Below are 22,678 nucleotides of genomic sequence, written 5' to 3' on the forward strand. Positions count from 1 at the left end.
ATTATACGATACATCCTGAGTTTGATCGAACCACTTTGACAACCATAGCACTGCTGCATTTGGAATATGATGAAAAGAAATTTCAAGGTACTTCACATAATTTAAATCCAGGTTAGATAGAAGATCTATAATGTAAATGATTACAAATTTAAACGGATTAATTTAGGAAATATATGCAAACCATGTCATTACTTCAAAGTACTAGCCATAACTACTAGTAAATACTTCCCATGGTCTTTTATGACCTTTTATTTCAGGAGAAATGATAGCATGGCCACATGATATAGACGATTATTCTTATCAAGATGATGAGGTCTTCGCTGTTGGGTATACTGACCGTGAGTATAAAATACTTATATTTTTGAAAATAAACACATTATTTTATATACAGTCAATCTGGGTAACTTTGAATTATTTGGGTCACATTGACAGTGGGGATATGAACTGGTATCTTTTATTTTTTTATATGAAACGAACACAATTGATAAAAGTTTGCAAAACTAAAATAAACTTTTACCTCCCTGTCTCCTGTGTCCCTGCGTCCTCCCTGTCTTTAAGTTGGTAAATAAATATTCATAAAAAATTTGAAGCGCATTGCTGGCTAGAGAGTCGCTTAAACCACTGATACAAAACTAGGTAATTTTGTATTTTCAGGAAATGAAATATTCGAGCAAATAGCCTACAGGATGGATCATGTCAGTTTGAGCGATTGTCTTGATTTTTATTCAAGAGAGGAGGTGAGTGAAATTTTCAGGATTTCATGAAACTAACCGTCAGTAGGAGCTCTTTATTGTGGCTAACTAGTTATGTGCAAAAGCCAAAGGTACACTCGTCTCTATCATTCCATCTCTCTCTAATGAACTCATGAAGGATGTTGGTCGGTTCATTCCTTGCTTAAGACAACAGCTCAAGCTAAGCGTACGCGCTAATACATCAGCAATAGGCTTTATGAATATTATAGTTTTTGCTATGCGTTATCGATCATTCAGTAACTGAAGAGTTTTATGTATATGTTTCAGCTGGACTCAGTATGGATGAGACCGAAACACTATCATTGTTACAGTGTAAGGTACAACAAGGAGGCTTGTGTGTTTGACGCAGGAATGGCTCTTGTCAAGTTTATAGACAACCAGTGGACACTGGTTAGTATCTAATATAACTAATGTAGACTGGGAATTGTATACTTTAACTTAAATGTAGCCAGATGAGATGCTTATAGCCAGTTGCGCTCACCGGTCGGTAAACGAACTGTGGGTTAAGGAACCCTTGGCGCGGTCAATCTATAGATGGGTGATATTTGAATTAAACGTCTCCATGCTAGGCGGTTGTTGTCAATTAAGATAACAGTCGAAAAGCCATGTAATTTGCCTTTCGGGCGGCTGAGATAGTAGGTTGACCATTAACCACATTATTATGATAAAATAAAATAAAAAAACTTAACATATCGCTCTGCAAAAATCTTTGTTCGGAATCTGTCTATACATTAAAAATGTTTTAAAGTACATACATATTTTCAATACTTCTATATCCCTTATGTTCAGATATCACATTATTATAAGAACTCCAGTCTTTATACCATTTCAGTTAGGTATGAGTACATGGAGTCCTGGTTGCGCGCTCCCAGCTCGGTTCATAGACTTTGAGTACTACATGCCCTGGATAACCACGAGGACAGCTACCAGAAGGTCCTGGAAGCAGTTCTGGCCGGCAGAACCTTCTATGAAGAATGAAGACCTGGACGCATGGATGCTGCAGCGGCTTAATGATACTACTATGGTTTTAAGACCAAGTATGGAAAGTAGTTTTATTTATTATGATTTTTTTACTGCCTTAATTTTGTGAAAATTTTGAAGACTACTTTTGGCTGTATCACTTACTAGTCGACCCTCGCTTGCGTCACATAAGTGAATGGGCAAAAATTTTTCCCCGTTTTTGCAATATTTTTTACTGGTACTCTGCTCCTATTGGTCGTAGCGTGATGATATATAGCCTATAGCCTTCCTCGATAAATGGGCTATCTTACTCTGAAAGAATTTTTCAAATCGGACCAGTAGTTCCTGAGATTAGCGCGTTCAAACAAACAAACAATCAAACAAACAAACTCTTCAGCTTTATAATATTAGTATAGATTAGAAATATAAAACATCGGACCTGTATTATATAGGTATTTACCTTATCAATTAAATTTAAAAAGCTACATGACGCCACAACGTGACGGATTTTACACTTCCTAAAGTCATTTTACTAAAACTGATTCACCTATTATTCTTATAGAAAGGAAGTAAAATTGGCTCATTTAGCGTATTATTTCATTATTCCTATTATTTATATACGAAGGAAAATAGTAGGCTAGTATTTTTTTATTACCTAACTTAAAGACCAGATGGATTTACTTATTATTTCTCTTTTTACATCCAATTACACAGATTAAAAAACAAGATCCTGTAACCTAGAAGCGTTTTTCTTATTTTCACCACAAAATCAGCAAAATTATGTTTTATTCCAATAAATTAAATTAATTCTGCTTACATTTTCAGTAACAAAACCAAAGAAACGAGTCAAAGATATAGAAACAGACCCAAGAACGGAGGTAGTGCACGGAACTTGTCGCAAGGGTGAGAGAGCTGACGGTCACCTCATATATAGGGACATTAATAAGTTCGGCTCAGTATCAAACCTCACTAAAGGCACCGCTGTATATGGGGTAAGTGAATGAATATTGTTGTAATAAAATCTCTTTGGCTTCAAGAATCACACATGAGTACACGGTTCATTAAGTTTCTTTCAGTGAGCTCGTGAGGTACCCAAATATCGAGATTTTTTGTGTAGAAAAAAGATTTTATTACAAGTTCATACATATTGTAATATATTATTCCCCGACCTAATTTATTATTTACTGATGAAGGACATAGGCTACTGAATACTCCACATGACATCTGTGGTGCAGTCAGTAGTGCATACAACTGCTGATCTCATAGTCTTGGGTTCGATTCCCTTATTAGAATGAGCTAAACTCGGGTGTATTTAATACACCCTTTAATACCTTCACGTATAACTATAGGACTGATGTTATGTACGTACGATTGAAAGCCGGGCCGTAAGGATCTTCTTTTTCAAACTGTTATATACCAAAAGAACCAAAAAAATATACAAAAATATATAAAAAAAATATATTTCAGTTATCACTCTACGACTTACGCTACAACAAAACAAGATACACCTGCATCATGGTATACGCAGACTGCGACCAGAAATCAGACTCCAAGCTTTGGTACACAAAAGGCTTTCAACAAGGCCACGTGATGGAACCAAACATCTACACAATACCTCTCCCTTCAGACAAGAAAAAGCCTTATATCTACCGATTAAAGGACTATTGGTTCAATTACAATTTTGATAAAATTAATAGCGATATCACTCATTTGCTTTTTCGCTTCGAGTATGTTCAGAAGGCGACTATAGAAGTTTATTTTTATGGGAATAAAACCCGGGGGTATGCTACTGTGAAACCTAAAACTACAGGTAAGGAAATGCGATTTTAAAAGGTAGACTGCTTATGATCTAAGTATTTGTTCTGTAATGTTGTGCAATTCGAAGTTAGTAAAAAATAAATTATTAAATAAGTAGTAGTGTACACGACTGTTGCTAAGAGGACTCGGGTTCGAATCCCAGTTTGGGCCAAATGTCTGTACGGAGTTTTCTTAGAGTTTATCCGGAGTTAGGAAGTCGATGTCGTAGACCTTCTAGTCTCAGAGCACGTAAAGCTGTCGATCCTGCACCTGACATGACACTGATCGTGTCCCACCGGACAATAAGAGTAAGGTAATAGAGAATGTTTCTGTGTATTGTGCACACACTAAGCCTAGAAACAAAGTCCTGCACTGTTGGCCAGTTTCAATTAAAATGGCTGCAGTAGTTAGGCGGTTAGGAGGACATTATTATTACACTTCAACAATATCTTCTTTTTCAGCCACACCAAACTGGGCACACGTAACGAGAGAGCCAGTATACACCTACCCGACAAGCACTCGCAACACTCCGAGGTTCACTCGTAAAGTAACCCCTCCCCCTCCCACCACGAAGCGAGCCCAGGTCACTGTCACTACCACCAAGAGACCCTGGGTGAGGACTACTAACTGGTGGAACAGATGGTGGAGGTACCATTATGATCAGGATCTTGGACATTATGATTGGTGGAGAGGATAATTGCAGTAATGCTAAACACGAACTTATATGCATAGTAAAATAATTTCTGGATTAAATGTTTGTGTCTCTTTTAATCTTTAGACCCAAAAATATAAAATAAAATGAAGTGAACACATACATATGTACTTCACCTTACGTGTTAACTAAAGTCGAATAAAATTCTATTAGGTTTTACAATTTTTTGTTGGAATCATCTCAAAAGCTTGACCGAGTACTAGGTCTGGCCGTCAACAAGACTGAATCGGTCGAAACGTCGAGTTTTAATCGCGTAAAAGTCCCGTCTATCATAGTGTTAAGATTTACCTGATTGTTAAACCTTCTTTACATCGCACGGTCGCAAAAACAGTTAATTTTACGGCACATTTGTGCAATAAAAATTCTCGATAAGAAATTCACGCACGATGACTAATCTAACCTTTTGTTTACTACCTACACAATTGAACTATACATATTTACATTCTTGAACGAAAATAATGCTCTATTGTCCTATCTCATGGTACTGAGTTAGTTGCTTCATGTCCAGTGTACGAAAGATAGTTGACTAGATTTGATAAAATAATGCTATGTGTGAAAAGAACAGTGCTTAGTATCGTTGTTATTGTGATTGTGTTTATATTTGTGGGTAAGTAAAAGTATTTTAAGTTTCAAATCTGTAACGTGATTCTTCTATTCTCTATCGACAAGCTAGCTATCGAGAGATTTTGTATGAAAGTCTGATGAGCGCCCCCAGCGGGCGCCTTAGAAACTATTTTTGTAGCACATTTTAAATGTCAAACTTTCGATACTTGATTCAACAGGCTGTAGATATTAATAGAGTCGGTACAATATTTTTTAATTATTCAGTTGTCGATAGTCGATAGTAGAGAATCGCGCTACAGAATGATTGACTAGTATCATTTATTTGATGTTTTTTACAGATTTTTAAGTATAGAGACGCGGTTGTGTCGAACCGAGGTCAAAAAATATTTAACTTTATCGGAGAATCGAACCCGCTGCACCTGGCGTAATACAGTTTATTTAAGCATGCACAATGCACATAGTAACAACTTACGAAAATCTTCATAATTGATCGAGTAGTTTCCAAGACATTGCGCGACTAACAGTATTTATTCCAGATGCGGTATTACCTCAGACTGAACAAAACAGAACTAACACATCACCGAGACCACTGTTCCTGGCTCCTGTACCTTGGCTCGGTGTACTGTTGTACGATGAACGTAAGTATTTAGAGAAGTACTTTCAATATAAGTCAATAACCGCCTATACACACACACACTATCGCACGTTCTTAGGAGCGTACAGCAAAAAGCAAAGGAAAAGCAGCGCGCTCTTCGCTCGCGGTTTTCTTCTCGCGGGCTTGACAGATGAGCACGACGCGTTGTCTTTCCTTGCCTCTTGCACACCCTTCAATCTACATTCTAATCTACAACAATCGCGCTCTTTCACGCGCGTTTGTTGTTTCATGCGCGATAGTGTGTGTGTGTAAAGGGAGCACTTAGAGATCTTTCAAACTCGTAAAGAAAATTGCAAGCGAAGACCGCGCTGCTTTTCCGCGCATAATCCTTCACAACGCGTGACAGCAAATTGGTATTTGAGCTGAGCATCTCCGTGCTACGGAGGGCACGTAAAATGTCGGTCCCGGTTGTTGTCAATTAAGATGACAGTCGTAAAGCCATGTCAAAGGCCTTTCGGGCGGCTTGAATAACTTTGACACTAGGTTGACCACTAACTATACGATAGATAAAGATAGAATAAAATTTTAATGGAACTTTACTGACATATTTATTTTATACTACAGGTATACTGGAGAAGCCTCCAGCTGCAGCCAGTGTGATAATGGTTAGAGACAAATGGGCGATCGCTAACGCAAGAGACATGGCTGTACTCAACAAATACGAGTGGTTTATAGGGTAACTGCAAATATCGTACCTGTTATACGTGACTGGTCTCAATTGAAAACAGACATTACGGCTAGTATCCGCCTTCTGCGCAAATAGTTCAAAATACACACACATGGCTTTTCAATTATATCTAGTATCTTAGAATTCATAAAGTTATAGCTTGTTTAATGCGTGCTTGCAAATCTGAGAGTACTTTAAAAAACAAACAGCTCTTCGACGAATGTAAAATCCCAGTTTTCACTTGATCAGTATGGTGGAATCAAACTGTTCCTTTTATGTCGTTTCAGTCCAATAACTTAGTAGAAAAAAGGTTTAATTACCCATTCTGTGTATTTTCGACACTGTTATTTGAAAATATGGATTTGAATACTATTTTTTTTGGACTTTGGTACTCATCATATTATTTATGTTTATAGAAACAGAACAAACGTAATGTTTCTGGACGCAAGTAACACACCGTGGTACACGACGCTTGTCAATTTCACCCTGCATCCTGAATTTGATAGAACTACGCTGGCTTCCATAGCTCTGTTGGAATTGGAGCCTGATGTTAGGTTTAAAAAAGGTAATTGATCACACTTAGAAGGTTTGATTTATCATTAGGTGCCTTTACACACACGCTCTTCTGTCAGACGGCGCGTTCTTCACTCACATTTTCTTCGCGGGCTTGACAGATGCGCGCGCTCTTTCCTTTGTTGTTTCACGCGCGAAAGAGCTTAAAGGCACCTATTGTTTTTCATTTGTCCTTTTTAGTCGTTACTAGTAGTTATAAGTTTGAAAGTCTGACAACCAGACTTACCGAGGGGTATCGTGTTATAACCCGGGTTGCATGGTTGTGGTGGTCGGATGGACAGTTGTTCCATGTAAAATACTTGTATTCAGCTGCATCCAGCGAGACTAAAAGCTGACTACAACATAGTTGGAAGAGGGTCTGGGTTACTATTGAGAAATATTCTTATACTAGAGGCCGCCCGCGACTTCGTCCGCGTGGAAACCCTTCCGGGATAAAAAGTAGCCAATGTGTTATTCTGGGTCCTCTGCTACCGATATACCAAATTTCATCGTAATCGATTCAGTAGTATTTGCATGAAAGAGTAACAAACATCCAAACATACATACATACTCACAAGCTTTCGCATTTATGATATTAGTAGGATAAATGACTCGGTTACTTTGCCAGACTCAAGAATCAAACCCAAGAGACCAGATGATGAGCAGCCGGTAAATTACCAACTGATCACTCGATCACTGGACGACAGTTTTGCCTGCGATTGTTTACAAAACCCCTCTTCTTTTCAGAACCAATTCTATCGTGGCCTAATGTTGTCACTAACAACTCTTTTGCGAGCCAAGATATATACACCGTGGGATTCAGTGACCGTAAGAAAATATACTTAATATTTGTAACTACTAGTACTTACCTACTAGTACTTTAATTTTTTTTTTCCATTGTGTATAAATTGTGTTGAAAACGTTTAATTATATCATAGTCAATAAATATCATAATCTTTATATTTTCAGGCAATAAAATTCTGGAGCAAGTAGTTTATAAAATGGGTTACATCAATGAAGAAGATTGCCGCAATTTTTATGAAGCTGAGGAGGTAAATATTTATGTTATTACAAGTATAGGTCAAAGATCTTTGAAAATGACAGCCGGGACCCACGATTTAACGTGCCTTTCAAAACACGTAGGAACTCGATATGTATAATATGGTCACCCATCCACTGACTAACCTCGGCAAGCGAAGCTTAACCTGAGAAATCGATCCGGCTGTTGTTACTGAGCCACGACCTCCTCTAAACGCGGCATGTATATGATGTTTATTATAAAGAATATATTATTATAATATTTAATTTTCTAGCTGGATTCAGACTGGATGCGTCCAAAAAAGTTCCATTGTTACAACGTTAGGTTTAGTAAAGAGACTTGCGTGTTCGACGCCGGGATGGCACTCGTGCGGAAAGTGGGACGAAGATGGACCCTGGTCAGTATACCATCTAGTAGATACATAATCAGTTGGAAGAGCCAAGTGGTCTTAACTCTGAACACTAACACTTGCACCCACACGCAAATGGTCGATTGTTTGAACCCAAAGCAACATACCAATGACTTTTAAGTTATGTGTGTATTAGAAATAATTATCACGTGTTTCAACAAAATCTTGCTCGCAAAAAAAAGCTTTTTTGTTTATTTTATTTATTTATTTTAACATATATAACATATTTCCTGATGCATGTAAAGTCCTCAACCATGTAATGGACTCAAGGCCTAACCTCCAACTCCTTCGGGAGAGGAGCCTAGCCTAGCAGGGAGACAGTCGTTTAAAAGAAACGGTAGATTTTTCAATAATGATTTTTTGTATTTAAAATATCAAATTAATAAATAATTCACAGTTAGGTATGAGTACGTGGGGACCAGGGTGTGTTCTGCCGGCGCGTTTCGTAGACTTCGAGTATTTTATACCGTGGATAGTTGAGAGAACAGGTCCCACGAGGAAAGCTGGCAGGATATTCTTCCCCTCAGTGTCTACGAAGTCCGAAGACCTGGATACATGGATGCTTGAACGAATCAACGACAGCTCTATTGCTTTGAGGCCAGGTAAATAACGCAACTCCTGATCACAAACTAAGTAGAGCTTGTAATATACAACTGACAAACGTACTTATATAAATAAAAATCAATAAAAAAAAACAAAGACTTTTATTTCTAGGAAGAAAATCATATACATTTTAAACATACTACAGATAAATTAACATCTCAACTCAGAACAGATACTCATCACACAAATACCATACTAACATCTACGGCAAAGATGCAATCAAAATGCTTTATTAACACGAATGAATTACTAAACCAATAGCCGGGTCCTGACTGAGCGAGCAGCCTCGCGAGGCAAAATCTCGGTCCCGCTCATTTCGATCTGAAAGAAAGGAGACCTAGATATTGCCTCGCGAGGCTGCTCGCTCAGTCGGGACCCGGCTAATAACGTAGATTATTATTCGCCGATTGGTTCACGAGCAGTCGATTAAACAACCGTCGGATACAGATTCCAAAGAGAATATGTGGCTTTTGTATCTGCTGAGCGGCTCCGTGCTTCGAAGGGAACCTTAATAGTTTCTTTGTGGCTGACGTAGTCTTTATAAAGTCACTCTATTTTACGTTTTTATTGACCAACAACTTTATAACCTTGCATGCAAGGTTCATAGCTGGTGGACGCATACAAAATTTAGAATAACAGTGACCCGCAAAGCTCTTGCAGGAGACGGTGGCAGTTGTTATCAGTTAATTTTTTATTTTATTTTATGGTTAGTGGTCAATCTAGTGTCAAAGTTGTTCAAGCCGCCCGCAAGGCCTTTGATATAAACTTGGCTTAAACGTATGTTATCTTAATTGAAAACACCCGGGACCGACTTTTACGTATGTACCTCCGAAGCACGGAGACGTTCAGTTCAAATACCACTATACAGTCACCCATCTATGGAATGATCGCGCCAAGGGTTCCTTAACCTACTGATCGTTTACCGACCAGTGAGCGCAACTGGCTGTAAGCGCTCGATCTGTCGAATACCAATTAAGATAACAGTCGCAAAGCATATCAAATGCTTCTCGCACGGTTTCAACAACTTTGACACTAGGGTGACCGTTAACCATACGATAAAATAGCAGCGTGCAGTAGCTCTACTCTCTACCACTATCGACTATCGACAACCAGCTAGCAAAATGTTGTATGAAATTCTGATCAGCGCCTCGAACGGGCGTTGTAGGAACTATTTCGGCAGTACATTTTTAAAGTGAAACTTTTGATACTCGACAGCACCGGCTGTATAGAATGGCGCTACGCTACTTGGAATGCACTGGTCGTGGTCAACCTGCGACCAAGGCCAGTGCAGCCTACGCCGAAACGTTAGGCATTCCAAGAAAAAATACATGATCATGTTAATTGCCGTATCCTGTTATATATTTAACCCTACGAGTACAAGTTTTTTCATTCAAACCAGTCCAGTCTCATATTCTGTCAAATGTTATTCTTAATATTATGCGTGCCTTTATTAATTTGTATAAACATTTCAGCGGACAAAACCAGGGGTCACCAATATAGAAACGTAGCAAAGGATCCAAGGACTTTAATTGTCACAGGTATGATATATCTCTAAGTAGCGATTCGACCAAACTTTGTCCAGTTTGCAGCGAGTTCACCTTAAAAAGCCTTCTTCGGTAAATATCTATAATACAAGCAAACCGCATGAAAATCGTAGTAATTATTTTGTTTTTACCGCTAGGAGTTTTCGTTAGGTTTTACGGAAAATATTCACCTTATTTTCTTTGCTATCATAGTACCACGTTCTTAAATTTTTTTATGAAAATGTTATTATGAATTACTTGTACCAGCAATAACATTGTGATGAATCACAATTTATTATTTATTACTAAACAGCCAATGGTATAATATCTAACAATATTTTTGCAGATAAGGGTTCATGCAAGGAAGGAGACGTGCAAGATGGTCAAATGATGTACAAAGATAAAATGAGATTTAGAATTCAAGGGAAAGATACTCGTGCCACTGCAGTATACGGTGTAAGTACACATACTGCCCTCAATAGTTGAAAACACGCATACGTAGAAAAGAAATAAATAATCTTCAAAAAAGTGTTAAAGCGAAAGCACAAATTTATTTTTCATTTATTTATTAATATTTGCGCCCACGCAGCTCCGATCACGCCTTTTCAGCTTCTTTTCTCTCCATCAAACCCTTCCCGTGTCTGAAATTCAATACTAGGAGATCATGACTACATATGTATTCTTATTCTTCCACCAGGTACAAACGCAGTCGAACCGAATAAAAGTGTCCTATCTACTCCCACTCCTGGTTTTTAGGTTTAGCCAATCTTGACTTATAAATAGAGTGACTCAAGTGACAACTTCTTTTATATACATACTAGCTGACCCGCGCAGCTTCGCTTGCGTCACATGAGAGAGAATGGGTCATAATTTTCCCCGTTTTTGTAACAATTTTCGTAGCTAATCCGCTCCTATTGGCCGAAGCGTGATGTTATATAGCTTATTATTATAGCTTTCCTCGGTAAATGGTCAACACAAAAATATTAATTAAACCTCGTAGAGGTTCTCTTATCTATACAAATATTATAAAGCTGAGTTTGTTTGAACGCGCTAATCTCAGGAACTACTGGCTCGAATTGAAAAATATTTTTGTGCTAAGTAACAACCGCGTGCATCCAACTCTAAGGTTAAACTACGCTTGCCGAGGTTGTTCCGTGGATGGGTATACTATAATATAATACTCATAACTATTTAAAAGAATATACAATTAAACTAACACGAAATTCTACCAAACACCACTAAATGGGTATAATATTAACATTAAACACGAAAATAATGTAATTAAAACTACTTAAAAGAATATACAAACAAATTTATTATAACTAACACGAAATATTTAGTGGAAACTATTTCAAACTAATATCAATTCGAAAGAGTATAACCTCAACTGATTAGAATAACGTAAGTAGCATAATAATCAAATTTCGGTTAAAAATCTCCAAAGCGTAGGCTTACCCAGCTAAGACATAAACGTAATGATAGTGCGATTTAATATTGCCAGTAGCGCCATCTATTGAAAGCGCCAGTGCAACCGCAAAGCGGTGGAGCGGTTTCTTCCGATTGTCGCTGTTTTCCGTGGGAATGAGATATTTTCCCGGAGTAAGAAGTAGCCTATGTCCTTTCTCGGATATCAAAGTATCTCCATACCAAATTTCACGCAAATTGGTTCAGTAGTTTAGGCGTGATTGAGTAGCAGACAGACAGACAGACAGACAGACAGAGTTACTTTCACATTTATAATATTAGTATGGATATAACACTAGCTGACACGCGCAACTTCGCTTACATCACATAAAAAGAATGGGTCATGATTTTCCTCGATTTTCTAACATTTTTTACTGGTACTCTGCTCCTATTGGTCGTAGCGTGATGATATATAGCCTATAGCCTTCCTCAATAAATAAGCTATCTAGCAGTAGAAAAAATCTTCAATTTGCACTAGTTGTTTCCGAGATTAGCGCGTTCAAACAAAGAAACATACAAATAAACTCTATAATATTATACTTAATATTAGTAACTATAGCTAATAGACACTTTGTAATTACAGCTTTCAATCTACGATCTACTTTTCAATTTGAAGTTCTACACCTGCATAATGGTATTCGCGCAGTGCGATAAAATATCGACACCCAAACTGTGGTATACAAGAACATTTGAACAGGGTCACCCTTTAAAAATGTGGATTAAGACCGTACCTCTGAAGACGAAACCTCACGTATCTCATTTAAAAGATTACTGGTGGCATTATTACCCTGAAGTGACGAAAACAGAGATTACACAATTAATGTTCCGATTCGAATTTGTTGAAAGAGCCATAATTGAAGTGTATTTTTATGGTAATAGGACTATTTCACCGGCCAAGATTCCTACTACAACTACAACAGGTGCGTATTTTATGCTTTTTGCTCTGAAAAAAATTATTTTCAGTGAACAAGGATTTCGATGTTTAAAGTCTTGATGGCTGCCTTGGTGGTACAGGCAAGTAGCACTCAGGTTCGAAACCCTGGTCGATACAAAAAGTTAGACAAAAGTGAGTAAGCCACTGTGTCTCGGAAAGTTAGTAAACTCTTTACTGAGTGAATTTAATTTTATTTGAAAGCTTCATACAATATTTTTTGCATTTGATCCCAATTTGGCTAGTAGTTTACGAGAAATCCTTGAACAAAATTCATTAACTTTTAACGACGGTTTTTTTATTATTTCCCATAGCCAGTTGCACTCAAGTCAGTAAACGATCTCAGAGTTAAGCAACCCTTGGCGCGGTCATGCCATAGAGGGGTGTGGTATTAGAACTGGGTGGCTCCGTGCTTCAAAGGGCACGTAAAAAGTCGGTCCTGGTTATTTTCTATTAAGATAACAATCGTTAGCCGCGTCAAAGGCCTTCGGGCTTGTACATCTCTGACAATAGATTGCCAACTTACCATACGATAAGAAGAAGATAAACATTTTGACTTATATTTAGTAGAATATGAGAATTAACGCGAACACGCATTTTACTTTAAAATGCCTAACGTTTCGGCGCAGGTTGCACTCGCCGTGGTCGCAGGTTGACTAAAAATGCGTGTTCGCGTTAATTCCCGTATTCTATTATACATTAAACATGCAACGCGAGAGTTTAAAAGTTACGAAAAATTTTGTCTGTTTCAGAGGAACCGCCATTCCATTTAATGGAAAGAGTGCCTGGCGATTATCCAACGAGCACACGAAACCCTCCTCGTGTCCGAGGGACTTATAAGAAGGCCACAACACCATATTATGGGGGGCCGAAGACATCACCTACCCCCCCGACCACACGCCTCACCACTCAGTGGTGGAACAAGTGGTGGCATTTCAACCACTACAGAGACTTTGGAGAATACGACTGGTGGCAAGGATAGATAAGTAATCTATACTAATATTATAAAGCTGAAGAGCTTGTTTGTTTGAAAGCGCTAATCTCAGGAACTTCTGGTGCGAATTGAAAATTCTTTTACTGTTGGATAGCCTATTTATTGAGGAAGGCTATAGGCTATGTAACATCATCTATCATCACGCTACGACCAACAGGAGCAGAGTACCAGTAAAAAATGTTACAGAAATAGGCAATGATGACCCATTCTCTCTTATGTGACGCAAGCGAAGTTCAGCGGGTCAGCTAGTAAGTAATTAATGAATATTTTTGGACTCACGACAACTACACAATTCTGGACCCGGCTTTAGCTCTGAGCACCAATTTAATTATGGGTCGAAGTGACGTCACGGCGAAATCGGTTAAAAAGAATCATCAAATAGACGATGGAAATTGTAAGTTGAAACACGGGTTTACTCGAAAAGGGTCATTATATTTCTTTTGTAAATAAAGTAACAAATATATTTTTTTACCAATTTTTCACGAAGTTTTTTTATTAAAAAATATGGCGTTTTTCATTTATTTTTAAGTAGCATTTACATATAACATTATAAATGCGAAAGTTAGTGAGGATAGATGTACGTTGGTTACTCTTTCACGAAAAAAGTAGGTATTGACTTGAAGAGTTAATAAACCTGATTTCCTGGGATTTCCTGGGGTACAATTTTATGTGATCATGTCATTGTCAATATAATACCTAGTCAATCCATGACACATAACATTTTACGCCAATCTTTCCCAGTGGCCGAAGTCATGAGTAACAGCTAGCATGTCTCAAAACCAGTGTTCGTGAATTCTCTCTTAAAATAAATTTTACGTGCCCTACATAGCACGTACACTATCCACGAACACAATAATGGTCACGTTTCAAGCTACAGTCTACACAAGTTATAGGTACACATGAATCAATGGTATTAGTTAGTTGCCGCCAAACTATAACTTTGTCATGCTGCGCCCCTCGATATACTCAATACGTCACACCTGAACAGTACAGTTGACAACAGAAGCTTTGTAAGATTGCTGTGTTATTGAAGTATTTCTTGAAGGTCCGGTAAATTACACAATACTAGCTTTTGCCCGCGACTTCGTCCACGTGGTTTTGAACTTAGGACAGAATTTTCATTCAAACTTTCACCCCCTATTTGATTCTCTTGGGGGTAGAATGTTTCAAAAAACTTTCTTAGCGGATGTTAACATCATAACATCTACCTGCATGCCAAATTTTAGCCCGATTGGTCTAATGGTTTGAGCTGTGCATTGATATTGATATCACTACGTAGTCAGTTAATCATGACAAATTTCATCATAATCGGCTTATATTTGCTTGAACGAGTTACAAACATCCGTACATATTCAATCCGTACAAACTTTCGCGTTTATAATATTAAGTACGACTAGTAGGATACTCAAGCTTCCACTTTTGTGTACAACCGTACCTAAGCCAGATATATCTAGATTATTCTGGACACGGGCGTCGAACGATCATCAGTTTAGTTCGTGTTACTAACGTCGCCGGTTCGCACCGGATCGTACCGGATCGCGCCGGATCGGGCCGGTGCGCGCCGGATTGAGCCGCTCGACAGTCAAGCTGATTTATGACGCGCTGACGATCGGGTGACTGAGTGATGGCTGGAGGACGTGATTTGTTGCTATTCTGTGTACTAATATCATAACGACTTTGTATATAGATGATATATAAGATAGTAGGAAATAAATAGTAATACAAAGAAGTAATTTTTTTTGAGACTGGGACATAAAATACAGTCAAACCCGGAATAACAATTTCTGGATCACATTAATATTTGTGCGGCGTGGAAACCGTAACCGGGACCTCCCTCCGTCCGTCGTACCTGTAGTGGCGTGGCGACCACCTTAATCACTGCGCCACGGAAGCCTTAAATGAAAATGATGTAACGATGATTTTTTTTATTTTTTTATTTTTTTTTTAAGACAACTCCCGCACTAAGAATTGCTCTTGTGTCGCGGGGACTTTTACAAACATACAAACAACGGACACAAAGCACAACCAGACCCGAAACAATTATTTGTGGATCGCACAAATAATTGTCCCGTGTGGGAATCGAACCCACGACCTCCCGTTGCAGTGGTATCGGCGTGGCGACCTAAACCACTGCGCCACGGAGGCAGTCAAAGATGATAATAAAGAAGTCAAAAAATTGTTATTTACTTTGAAATTAAAATAAAAGTACCCCATGTAACTGTAAGTAACTGTATACCGGACGAGACAGGGCCAATAATTACACATGGAGACAAAATATTATCTTTTGTAGACTCATAAACAACTGTATTTACAGATTTATGAATTTATCTGTGCAACGCGAATCGGTCACTATTGGAAAAATATCTAAATTTATTGTAGATCTCCGAAAGCCAAGTGAAAGCATAAGTGCGCCTTACAGCTCTGTGTATAAAGCTTGAAATAAATAACTACAGGCGAAACAATAAGACACAGTTTGTTATAATAAAAAGAAAACCATTTTCTTTGAAAAACAGCCCGACTTAAGTAAGAGTATCGATTTAAATCTAAGAGAATATAAAACAATCTCAATGTGACCTTTCTAAAATCTTGTTTAAACGGACATTTCCGAACTGTTTAATGAAATAATTCAATTAACGAGAAAACAAACCAATTAGCGTAATGAATCCCTTTCATCCGTCCCTTGACTTATAAACAAAATGCTATATTTAGAACTCATTGAAAATCGCCCTTGGACAGTGAAGGACAGTTAACTAAGAACTCGATATGTATCGGTGACCATCGCATACATACATACGCATCGAAGGGAGGAGCTCGTGGATTAGTTAACAACAGCCGCGCGTATCAGTCTCTGAGGTTAAGTTACGCTTACCGAGGTTGTTCTGTGGATGGATGATCATCTTGTACATATCGCGTTCGTACGTGTTTCGGAAGGCACGTTAAATTGTGGGTCCCGGCTGTAATTTTCGAAGAACTTTGACAGTCGTTAACAGTAGTCAAAAGCTTGAAAGTCTGACAACCAGTCTTACCAATGGGTATCGTGTTATAACCCAGGTGGATACCCTCTATGTATGTATGTTTGTAATAAAATTATGAATTAAAATTATCTTCAAGAAGTTTTACAACCTTTGGAGCACAGCGGAACTACGAATATGTCAATATTTTACAAAATAGTTCTAAACATCCATATAATTTTCTTAACACAAATATTTTCGCTCCAAATACGAACGGTCCGCCATCTTAGCTGTCAACAAGTTAAAATGGCGACCCGAAACTGTGAATAATGTAAACATCTTGGCGGGGCCTGTGCAAACAATTACATGTCTACGGACACAGCATAACAACAACAAAATGTATACAGTTAAAATTCAATAGTGCTACGAATTTGGTTTTTGGGGTTATTTTCAGAACGATATGGCAACGTTTTGGACCGAATAGTGACATTTTTTTCCTATTTAAAACGTCTACTTTTATCGATAACTTGTTCATTTCGTTTGTTATGATAGCATGGTTAGAAAGAAACAGAATAAAGTTATGAATTAGAATATAAAAGTTTTGCTACACTTTCACATATTCTCGTCGTTTATTCGGTTTATGTAATCAATAGCCAATAACTGTAACGACAACAATTATTACTTTTAATAACGACTTAATTAAAAAGAAAATAGCGCTCTTGAGGTGTACGAAAATATGACCGTAAGTGCGAAATACAAAGCTTCATCGATTACGTCACCAAACCGACATTACCTTCTCACAGCTAGACCACCACAGCAAGGAAGGGTAACTTTATAATTTAAGAAAGCATGAGTGAGGTATTTTCAGACAGAATTCAAATCGCAAATATCTTTAAGAAGTCTATGCAGTATACACCAAACTCACGATGAACAAAGTCGCAAGACGATTCTCTTCAAATAAACAACCTATTAAGGTCTGTAATTCTGTATGTTTTAACTACAATTATACATTTTCAATAACGTTTCATTATCGTCCTCCAGATTACTCCTCGCGGCGACCATCAATATTCCGCTAGTAGTTTATGCAAAACATGGCCGAGTCCGTTCAAACTTTGTGCGAGTAACGTGACCACCACACTCTAATAATACCCGGCTAATTGCCGAAGCCACTTTGTTTCCCCGTAGATATCGTAATTAGATGGACGTTTTCATTTGGCCGTGATATACGTACTATGGAATAGAATGGAAATTGTGTGGCACATTCGATTAATGTAATTAATGTGATTTACAAAATTTCAATTCAATTTCCAAGGTACAAAGGGTAATGTAGATTTACTAATCCCATGAAATAAAAAAGTATGACCTATTGGAAAGATTGACTAACATTTTCGGTGTTGAAAATACAAGAAAGGTTATAAAAATTAGCACTCCGGCTGCAAAACTAAGTTCTACAAGACCTTCTTATGTCGTACAAAACAGTTTTTGCAATCTTTCTATCAGACCATTGACCAGTGACATTTGTTTTAGCTAGTTTAAAACCATTCCCTAGCCCTGTGCTTCTTAACACTGTTTAGAAAATACAAAGAACTGCACAACAACACAAGTAAATACAAAAACAGTACACAAACAATATATCCCCGTAACCATTTACGTTCATCGCAGCAATAAACATATCGTTGGGGCTGTAATTTTTCAAGGCATCGTCAATAAAACATCGACAGAACATAACAGGGGGAATAAAATGAAATATAAGCGAAGTTTAGCAAATGTGCGGCTTGTACGATGTTTGAGAAATGTGGCGAAGCGCCGGTACATTTGTCAAGAACATTGCAAAAGTATAAGCTTGACTCGAGGGAATGTGCAGGTGTAGGCCGAGAGATAGACAGTTTAGAATTATAGAAATGTGAACGAAATGAATGATTAAACTTTGCTGTAACATAAAATCTTGCTGATATTATAAATGCGAAAGTTTTGGAGTATGGATGTTTGTTACTCTTTCACGCAAATACTACTGAACCGATTACGATGATATTTGGTATGTAGCTGTAGACCCAGAAGAACACATAAGGTACTTATTTCGGGATTTACACGCGAAGGAATACGAAGCGGAAGAAGGAAAAATATTGAATTTCTGTTGCCGATTTCTGCAGGAGAGTTTTTGTGTCTCAAGTAATTTTTAAATTATTTATATTAATCTTAGTGACCTTTATGACTATGAATATAATAAAATTGTTAATATACCATCAATGCGGAAAGGCTGGCAGAGCTTAGTGAGAAGAACTGGCAAAATTGCATGCATGGCCGATCATTTAAGTCATGTAAGAAATTGATTTTACTAAGACGACTGTTAAATCGAATTCTAATAAGCGTGAAATTACTGTCTTATGTTGTAAAATCCACATTAATAAACATTTTCTTTTATACATTTGAACTGTTAAGACACAGAGTTTGCCGATGGTATAAGATAGCACCACACACGTAAACAGACGACGATTCAAATCCGAGGCAATACACCAATGACTTTTCCAAGTTATGTGTGTATTAGAAATAATTATCACGTGCTCTTACGGTGAAGGAAAACATCGTGATTAAATGTTAGATGCCTAAAAATTTGTTTAATATATTTCTTAAGGGCAGGTAAAGTCCCCAACTCGCGATTGGCCAGCGTGGTGGACTCAAGGCCTAATCCCTCCCTCGTTCGGGAGGAGACCTTAGCCCAGCAGCGGGACAGTAACGGGTTGTAAGATGTTATTTCACAATATAAAATACATTTGATCCTTCATTTGTTATGAAATCAAATAGTGGTTTATAACCCAGACTGACCCAGATATGACTGGATATCTTCTATAATAATACTATTCTATGATTTCGAATATTGGTAATTGGATTCTCAGAGTCTATGTTATAATTGACTAGCAGAGCCAATTTTATTGATAAAATAATAGACATTTTACAAATATAGATGGAATAAAATGGTTGTTTTTTGGTTTTGTTGCTGTTTTTATTTGATGATCCCACTAACTAGATCTAAAAGCCTCAATATGATGTTTCTGGAATGTATGAAACCTATATATTTTACACTTGATATATCTATTTCTATGTAAATACTAGGAGTTAGTCTACGTTTATTGATTTTTCGCATCATTCGTGTTATTGAACTTATCCTTTTAAAAGATGATTATATGTCCAAATATTGCTGCCTTTTTCTGTCTTCCGAAAAAAACGATAATTCCAAACGGACTTAGAATGAATCTTATAGCGCAATTTGCGACATTTACAATTAATTTTTATCCTTAGCCTATCACGTCACCCAAAATCAGTACGTAAGTCATAGACATATCGAGCCAAACGTAATTACTTAGAATGAATCTTAAAGCGCGATTTAAAAACTTTAATTTTATCCTTAGCCTATCACGTCACCCAAAATCAGTAAGCCATAAAAATTGAGCTGGTACACCCGGGATACCTAAAACATCTGATTGGCGCCCAACGTGGGGCATATTACCACTGCTACGTGCGATATCGCAGAATCCCGGAGCATGATATCACACAATTTGCCATCCAAAGTCCGCTAAAATACATACTTTTAACAAACAAACAAGCAAAATATTTCAAGCCGTCAGCTCTTCGCCTACACTCCGAAAAGCCCTCATAACAAATTGGTAAAAATTTCTCGTGCACATATTCGTCAGTTTTATTCTACAACGCTTGCTCACGCGGCTGGAAGACCTCTTACCTTTCACCACTTTGGCTTGAATATTTCTGACGTATCTTTAAACTTACATTTGACATTTTGGAGCTGTGTTTTAAGATTTTGTTGCTAGAGTTTGTTTTGGTTTAGTTTTGTAGTGGGATATAAAGTTGTGAGTATGTAAGGAGATTCTTCTCTCCTTAAAGAGGACTTTTGAAAGCTGAGGTATGGCTTAAAGCTCTAGTTTGTAGCACATCTTTGCAAGAAATTATCATTTTTTAACTGGCGCAGTGGTTTAGGTCACCACGCCGCTACCATCTCGGGTCGTGGGTTCGATTCCCACGCGGGACAGTTATTTGTGCGATCCACAAATAATTGTTTCGGATACTTCGTGTCCGTCGTTTGTATGTTTGTAAAAATCCCCGCGACACAAAAGCAATTCTTAATGCGGGAGTAGTCTTTTTTAAAATAATAAAATAAAAATAATATGTAATAAAAATAAATAATTTATTCTTGCACCATTTATAATTTAAAAGTGCTTTGAATTGAGCAGTAATAATGTCTACGGGAGGAGTTTATTTATAGAGCGCAAATGTGTGTGCAATATTCCAATACATTCTAAATTCTATCCCTCTAACTACTAGGCCGACTGTGCCGAATTTGTGAAGTTCAAGCACAGGATTGATACAGATTGCGGAGGCTGTATATGATCTCAAAACCAGTAGGTACCCTAATATAAATGACCGCCGTTTGGCGCGGTCATTCTATAGGTGACCGCTTAGTGGTATTAGAACTGAGCGTCTCCGTGCTTTGGAGGGCACGTAAAAAGTCTGTCCCGGTTGTTGTCAATTAAGATAACAGTCGTTAAGCTACGTCAAAGGCCCCTCGGGTTGGCTTGAACAACTTAGACACTAGGTTGACCACTAACCATACGATAGATAGATAGATAGATAGCTCACCTCTTCTTACCTAGAAATAACAACGTTGATAATTTAACAAAGACATCATATGAATACTTTTATCCTGTTGCCAATTTACCATCACTTACGGATATACATTAGCAAAACGTGGGTGTATTTTCAACAGGCTACGCCTACTGGTATTAAAGGCGTGATACAACAGATGTATAGGTACTTAATATTATAAAATTGTAGAGTTTGTTTGTTTGTTTGTTTGACCGAGCTATTTGCGAATTGAAAAATCTTTTACTGTTGGATAGCCTATTTATAAAGGAAGGCTAGACAACACCACGAGACCACCAATGGGAGCTGAACACCAGTAAAAAATGTTTCAAAAACGGGAAAGATTATGACCTATTCTCTCTTATGTAACGCAAGCGAAGTTGCGCGAGTAGGCTAGTAAAAAAATAAATGTTATCTAACAAATTAAAGCTTTTCACGTCCCAATAAACTCACACTTCCTCAAAACGTTTCAAATCATATCAAAATATTGTACAAATTGCTTATGAGCGTTCGAGTGTATCAAGTGAAATAAATTTCAAATAAAACGTGGAGCGTCAAAGGTTGAGTCCTCTTGCGAGACTCTGGGACTATTGCACGGTTGATTTGGCAAGGCGTTCCGTTCAGCTAATTTGACTAGCCCCGTCTTCAACACGATGATAAAAGGAGACTGGAAGAAACACTGGAAATCTAGATAAGAAGTAAAACAAAGCTCTCCTGGATTTGTTATCTTCGAAATTAAAGTGCGTTCTAGAAATTTTTATGTTTTCGAAAGAAAATTAGGTCCACAAAATGGTAATGAAGGTCGATGATCAATAAATGAAATAATTTCACTTCTACACATTACATCAATGGATGCAATGCAGTAGTTGGTATATCGTACTAAAACTTTTTTTACTCCAAGAACGTAGGTACCTTTCGTCTGAATATAGCCACAAGATACTTACTCAGAAAACGAAACATTCATAAACAGGCAAGAAGCGCGATTGACGAAACAAAACAACACAGACTAAATATGTGGACTATCTCTGGCAAAATCTTCGGAATGGCCAATATTGAACCAATAAAGCACTTTCATATTATTATTATAACTAGAACGGTTTTTGCTTATAATTTCAAAACACTTTTTCAAAAATGTCCTCATATTCTTTGTCGTATAAATATAATATGTCACATCTATTGGTCGCTGTCTCCGTGTTGTCGTCTCCGTCGTCTGATTGCCGCCGGCTCTTGTATTTATCAAATAAATATTGGAACGTTTCATTTGCTCCATTTTGCGGGGAAACTTCTCTAGCTGTTTACAACTGCAGCGTTTTACATTTCCTGTGTAACTTTGTGTTTTCAAATAGTTGGTTTATAAAGTAGTCTATTTTATAGTGGCCTGAGGTGGTCCTTTGTGCAGTGTGTGACGAAATTAAATGGTAATGACGCTATTGAGCGAGCAAACGAGGTTTT

The 22,678-nt window shown here is 37.6% G+C and overlaps 1 protein-coding gene across 1 annotated transcript; it reads left to right on the forward strand.

Moving 5' to 3' along the window:
- The first annotated feature begins 4,643 nt into the window (after positions 1–4,643).
- On the forward strand, positions 4,644–13,961 carry LOC142983206 (uncharacterized). The gene is made up of 12 exons (XM_076130098.1): positions 4,644–4,828; positions 5,322–5,423; positions 6,005–6,116; positions 6,524–6,672; positions 7,407–7,487; positions 7,629–7,711; positions 7,973–8,095; positions 8,505–8,709; positions 10,183–10,248; positions 10,580–10,689; positions 12,281–12,617; positions 13,381–13,961. The coding sequence occupies exons 1-12, from the start codon at positions 4,765–4,767 to the stop codon at positions 13,608–13,610; spliced, it is 1,662 nt and encodes a 553-aa protein (XP_075986213.1). The 5' UTR covers positions 4,644–4,764; the 3' UTR covers positions 13,611–13,961.
- Positions 13,962–22,678: the final 8,717 nt, after the last annotated feature.

The sequence above is a fragment of the Anticarsia gemmatalis genome, chromosome 23 (assembly GCF_050436995.1).
Source record: "Anticarsia gemmatalis isolate Benzon Research Colony breed Stoneville strain chromosome 23, ilAntGemm2 primary, whole genome shotgun sequence".
In the NCBI taxonomy this organism is placed as follows: domain Eukaryota; kingdom Metazoa; phylum Arthropoda; class Insecta; order Lepidoptera; family Erebidae; genus Anticarsia; species Anticarsia gemmatalis.